The 6,652-nt window shown below is 41.9% G+C and overlaps 1 protein-coding gene across 14 annotated transcripts in view; it reads right to left on the bottom strand.

The window, feature by feature from the left end:
- The window catches only part of LOC107665636 (receptor-type tyrosine-protein phosphatase S-like), a 51,015-nt gene that overhangs the window by 42,560 nt on the left and 1,803 nt on the right, over window positions 1-6,652 (bottom strand). For 7 of the 14 annotated variants that reach the window (XM_016456572.1, XM_016456573.1, XM_016456580.1 and 4 more), the window contains exons 2-3: window positions 3,276-3,464; window positions 2,353-2,361 (exon numbers count right to left, since the gene is read on the bottom strand). In XM_016456572.1, the coding sequence (XP_016312058.1) occupies window positions 2,353-2,361; window positions 3,276-3,464 (198 nt within the window). The remainder of the gene's footprint in view (window positions 1-2,352; window positions 2,362-3,275; window positions 3,465-6,652) is intronic. The other 7 variants (XM_016456574.1, XM_016456578.1, XM_016456583.1 and 4 more) reach the window with 1 other exon arrangement.

Genomic DNA, 6,652 nt, shown 5'->3' with positions numbered 1-6,652 from the left:
CACACACACACACACACACTCACACACACGCTCACAGATCTTTGAATCGCAGTCGAAACTTCACATGTTAATCTTTATTTCTGTTCGATGGATTTCTGCTGCTGCAAACAGAAGCGTCACTGAATGTGAATATAATCAGTGCAGGAGAACGAGGGAGAAACAACAGAAGAACATACGCAGACACCACAGAAGCACCGCAGAGCATCATGGGAACATGGAGCCGGGGACAAACGGAGATCAGGGCAGAGGGAGACGAGGTGAACGGACGAAACATGGCCAACGAGTCTTTTGGTTACGTCTGCGTTTCATTCGTGCTTTTAACTACCCATCGACCAATGATACAGGTGGAGATCTACATGAGAAGCACACGCCTCTCTCTCTAATCAAAGTCCCTTTCAAGGAAAGTCTGTTCACTCTGCCCCATAAATGTTGTTCTTTATGCTCAAATAATGTTAAAAAGCTTATTTTTCAGTCTAGACCAGCCAGTGCACATACATGTATACTTTCTTTCTTTTTTTCCACAAACAAGAAACAAGAAAAATATTTAAGACATTGTTTAAAAAAAAAGAACAAAAATAAAATAAAATAAACTTTGCACAACAACAGTACAACATGTAAGAAATGATCTTGCTTCAGTTTTGTCGACTGGCTGGTGCTTTAACGAGAGTTCTGGAACAATAACTTCATCCCAGATGAACATCTGATGCTGTTATTAGACACTTGTGAGTTTGGGTTTCCTTCAGTAAATGTTTGCATGTCTTTGATTTGAGTCAGTGAATCAGATTATTAATTCCCATGAAACTGCAGATCACATTAAAGTTTCTATTAAAGTTATCAGCAAACCGGTCAGTATTTCCTTGTCTAAGCTGATATTGTTATTTACGTTTGCTGTTTGGTGTGTGTTAATTCTGGACCCTGTTCAAATGGAAAAACTAAAAAATTAAACAATAAATGTAAGAAAAACCAGATGATCAAAGACGTTTTCTTAAAGTGATCACTTTTAAATTAAAATTCTGTCATAATTTTCTCACCCTAACAAATATCATTCTAAACTGGCATGACTTTCTTTCTTCTGCAGATCGCAAAAGAAGATATTTGGAAGCATGTTGTAACCAAACAGTTTTGGTTCCCATTGACTTCCATTATATGGACAAAAAATACAGTGGAAATCAATGGGTTACAACATGCTTAAAATATCTTCTTTTGTGATCTGCAGAAGAAAGAAAGTCTTTGTAACCGGTTTATCATGACATGAGGGTGAGTTAATGATTTTTGGGTGAACGATCCTACTATGTACAACCAGATGAAGCTCCAAACTGATTCTGCAGACCAACAAATGAAACGCACGCGTGTATGTGTGTGTGTGTGTGTATGTGTGTGTATGTGTTGTGTGAGTGTGTGTGTGTGTGTGTGAGTGTGTGTGTGTGTTATGAACTGTTTCTGGAGTCTGCACTAAAACAAGTGTCTCCTGATGTCGGCGGTGTGTTTTGCTGTCGAGCTCGGCTTCACCTCTCATTAGGGAACAGAGATCAGGTTCGTTAGGAGGATCGGGGGACGAGGGGCATGTTTAATGCAGGATGACATGAACGGAGCGCCATCAAACCGCGGGATTAAAGGAGGAGTTTGGTTGGTCTAGAAAAAAACAGATACTCACCAAAGACTCCTGAGAAAAACACACCGAACACACAATGAGAAAAAAACACAACGAAAGCTTTGAGTGACAGCAGTTCATACAACACTCACACGTCAAACCGATTATATATCACTACTATATATAATCATATACATTAATCATACGATTAGATTTATGTATATATATATATACATGTGCGTGTATAAGTGAGGGATAATGTACAGTCAGCGAACAAACCCTGTACATGTTCCTGCTTATTATACAACTACTTACCAAATAAATCAACATATGGAGATGAAATACTGATCTAAGCATAAATGTTTTTACGAGTGAGCGTGAAGTGATTCGAGAGACGTTACACAAGCACAGCGATGGAAGAAATCAACGAACGCTTATACAGTTATAAGAGCCATTATTCATATATCCGATCAATCACAGCTCCAGAGAGATGCATCATAAACAGCTGAATATATTAAACATGCTTAATGCTTAATCAGAAACATACAGGGTGAATTCAGTAAAACAAGTGTCTCCTGATGTCGGCGGTGTGTTTTGCTGTCGAGCTCGGCTTCACCTCTCATTAGGGAACAGAGATCAGGTTCGTTAGGAGGATCGGGGGACGAGGGGCATGTTTAATGCAGGATGACATGAACGGAGCGCCATCAAACCGCGGGATTAAAGGAGGAGTTTGGTTGGTCTAGAAAAAAACAGATACTCACCAAAGACTCCTGAGAAAAACACACCGAACACACAATGAGAAAAAAACACAACGAAAGCTTTGAGTGACAGCAGTTCATACAACACTCACACGTCAAACCGATTATATATCACTACTATATATAATCATATACATTAATCATACGATTAGATTTATGTATATATATATATACATGTGCGTGTATAAGTGAGGGATAATGTACAGTCAGCGAACAAACCCTGTACATGTTCCTGCTTATTATACAACTACTTACCAAATAAATCAACATATGGAGATGAAATACTGATCTAAGCATAAATGTTTTTACGAGTGAGCGTGAAGTGATTCGAGAGACGTTACACAAGCACAGCGATGGAAGAAATCAACGAACGCTTATACAGTTATAAGAGCCATTATTCATATATCCGATCAATCACAGCTCCAGAGAGATGCATCATAAACAGCTGAATATATTAAACATGCTTAATGCTTAATCAGAAACATACAGGGTGAATTCAGCCGTTATGTGCATGCTCTTCAATTCTTAGCACAGGATGAATCATAGTTTAAAAACAACGCCATCGGTAAATTTTCTCCCATATTCACCCTGAACGAGGCTATAAAAAGCACATCTTGAGAGCTGACGCTTACAGTAAACACATTCCCTTCATGCGATTTACAGTCAAAGCAATTAGATCAAACTCCCGGCTGTGCTTAAAATCTCAAAGTAAGTGGTCATTTCAGAAACTACGGCCTATCCAAACACCGGCTCACTTCAGCAGCTTGCTGTGAGCACGAGCGTAATCGAGAGGAGACCTCTGTCTCAGCAATCACTCCCTTCATTCAGTCGACACGCTGAAGAGTCCCGACGTCATCATCAGAGCTGGTCTGAAACACGGCCGTATCTCCACCATCACAGAGAAGAGGAGAAAGTCTCTGATGTACCTGATCGCAGCTGCTTGATTCGTCCTTGGCTGAGCGCCGGCTCCACGGGCAGAAAGTCCTTGAACCAGGAGATCTCTGGATCGGGAATCCCGCTGGCGGCACACAGCATGGTCGCGGTCCGTGTTCGCTCCACCACCTTCAGCTGCGGGCCCATGTCGATGCTGGGGAAGCCGAAGGGCAGCAGGTCCTCTGCAGGAGAGCGGAGCAAGTGTTTAATGAGATGCATCGCACAGGCATGAGTTTCTGCTGTGTTCACATGTTTCAGACAGAAAGCACTCATATACATGAAGTACAGACCATAAACTACAAGAATAAGAGTCTGCTGAAATATTCCAAGAGACAGGTCAGAGTAAACAGCAGAAACACATTTACACAGCAGCGTTTCTATGCGTTCATCAGAAAACTGTCCCGATATTTTGATGCTCTTATGTGTATATTTATATGAATTGGTTCTGCAGAACAGCCGAGCGGCTTCACTGCTGATAAATAAAAGACATTTGCATGTTTTGTTTTGGATTATGAAATATCCACCTCATGTGCCGCTCTTGTTGTTTTCTGTCTTGTAAAATATCCTGTTAGTATTATGGTGTGTGAAATCAGTGTAAGTGAATTACACATGAATTCATCAAAATAAATCATAAAACAAATTCAGACCTTATTGCAAACCCTGGTTCTAAACAGCTGATTACCAGAGAAAATCATTCTCAGATCAGTATACAGTCATCATATTTTACATCAGTAAAAAGGGTCTGGCAGCGTCCTTCATTTACATTTATGCATTTAGCAAATTACTTACAAAAGAGGAACAAATGCAATTCGTCAAAGAGCCAACAATAATCAAAACGTACAATGGCAGGTTTATTAGACAACTAGATTAGGAAGTGAGCTAGAGAAGAGAAGAAACAGAAGTAACTGCAAATATAACGGGCGGTTAGTCTCTCTGATATCAGTATCACTGAGAGATTTGATATCCACACCTCAGGAGGGTTTGGGAAACCTGTCTGGAAACAACAGTGAGAAAGAGACTGAAACAGCTGAAGAGGAAGCCGTTCCACCGGAGGAGTGCGTTATTACAAACACAATGATGATAGTTTAGGTACTGTTTAATAAAAGACCAGCATCCATTGAGCTAGAGGACAAACACCGCTGCATTTCACGCAGCCCAGTTCAAAAGCCACAACATTAGTTGTTGGAAACGTCCTGCGAGATAAACGTCCTCATCAGCGTTTGGAGGCAGTTGATTAAAAACTCTTTCTCGCATCTGTTCACATTAGCGGCCCACTTACGAGGGAGTTCAGATGAAATGATATTGACACAGCGGCACCCACCCACTGCCTGCATATCGCTTTCAGTGGCATTCATTATGCTGATATAAATAAAGCAGTCATCTCCTCCAAACCACGGAAATTATCAGAGGTAAACAGGAGCAACAAACCCGTCTGGCGCTGGAATGGTGAAGTTGCACCGTGTAATTATGTACCTACATAATCACTGCGCACGCGTTCACCTAAACATCAATTACACGTTACACAGCCGAGCGTTTGCAGCTAAGCTAATTATTTGTTCGCTTTAATTAGAGAGGCAGCGGATAAGAAGAGGTTACAGTAAACACAGGCACGAAGGGCATCATTTGCTCATTTTGGGGTGCGAGAGCTCGTCGACACCAGACGCTCTCAGTCCAAAGAGAGGTTGTGCTCAAGATAGTCGAGTTGGGGTACTCGGACTCGAGTGCAATCTTTAGCAGACTCGGACTCAGACGCATTTTTACTCAGACTTGAGCCTTTGGGAAATATTTCCAAGTACAGGGAGAGTTGACGGAACTGTCACTGACCCGATGCATTTACACGAAAGTGACTTTCAGTATTCGCATGTGTTTTTGAGTCTTGCACTTGGTTTCTGTGCGCACACACCCAAAGCGCCTCTCAGTCAGCGCGTGAATGCAGAATTAAGTAGGCCTTGTTATTGCCACACACTCAAATGCACAAAAAGTTGTCAAAACGCCCGTCTGGGAGAGTATTGATGTAAATGCAGTCGGTTTTGTCTTAAGTGAACCTGAAGAGTTGGGAGAAACATGGATGTGTCTAAATATTTGATCCGTGCGTCGGGTCTTAAAGTGACAGCAGCGTAAACCTGCCGCTGCTGACTGTGTGAAGGTTAATCAAATAACAAAAGAAAATATGCAAATCACTCACTGCTCTTGACTGAATCACTTTAGGAACTTTCATTTTACAGTAAATAGTATTTCTGTAGTAGTTTATACTATAAACATAGACCTATCTGAAAAACTATTTCATTTGTATTTTTGATTAATATACTTATTTATCCTTTTGCTTGTAATAGTCGTTATTAGAAAGAAAAACTTCTTCATCTCTCATCATAATGTTGTAACTCCACAACTTTCACTTCAGCTGATGCTGTCGATCCCTCTTGTACTACAACAGGCTGATGAGTGTCACAGGGGTCAGAGGTCAAGGGTCAGAGGTCAGGGCCTCAGCAGCCTGTCAGGCAAATTAGACTTTAAAAAACAACTGAACAGACCGTAACAACCAAACGAATGAACTTCATAAATCTATCAACTCTTGACGGTTATTTCTGCATGATAAAAATATGCTAATAAGACCAACATTATAAAATCCATTATGTGGGTATACGTTTATAATGAACATTTGCTGTTGGACTAACAATATAAACGCGCGGCGCGTCCCTGAGGGCCGTCGGAGAGGAGCGGGTGAAACTCATCGCCTGAGTGTGTTTACAGAGGAGATGATGCTGCTGCAGACGCCAGAGCTCAGAGCCAATGATGACGAGACAAACAGACCATTTCCTCTTCAAACACACCAAACACACACACACACACACACAGACACTAAACATCCTCTAAAACACAACAGACACACACAGATGCTCATGAATGTGACGCTGGTGTTGCAGCAGGTGCGGCCTGATTAAAGCTGCATAATGATGTTGTTCAGTGGATGCAGGGTGACCAGTAAAAGCGTGACTGACCCACTGGTGTGTGTGTGTGTGTGACTCTGGGGACTCGGGGCCGGGCGCGTCTGAACGAGAGCAGTGGGACAGATTCAACACAGCTGCGTCTCAGACGAGCAGATAGTGGCGGACAGAAACAGACACAGAAACCAGACGTGAATCGTGTGTCAGTCAGCGGTTTGTGGAGCAGAAGCGCTGCAGCTAATGCACTGAAAGATGTGGCCAGTAATAGAGCTAAACGAGCAGAAGAGATCTGAACACGACTACAAATGAGGACGAGATACAGCTGAACCATAATACGCTTTATGAGCTGATACTGAAACCTGCTGGAGACACGACTGACTACACACACACTCACACACTCGCACACGCACACGCACTCACACTCA

The sequence above is a fragment of the Sinocyclocheilus anshuiensis genome, unplaced genomic scaffold, assembly GCF_001515605.1.
Source record: "Sinocyclocheilus anshuiensis isolate Anshui unplaced genomic scaffold, SAMN03320099.WGS_v1.1 scaffold711, whole genome shotgun sequence".
Classification (NCBI taxonomy): domain Eukaryota; kingdom Metazoa; phylum Chordata; class Actinopteri; order Cypriniformes; family Cyprinidae; genus Sinocyclocheilus; species Sinocyclocheilus anshuiensis.
The sequence above is the reverse complement of the archived record's forward strand: the minus strand, read 5'-3'. Positions and strand labels throughout refer to the sequence as shown.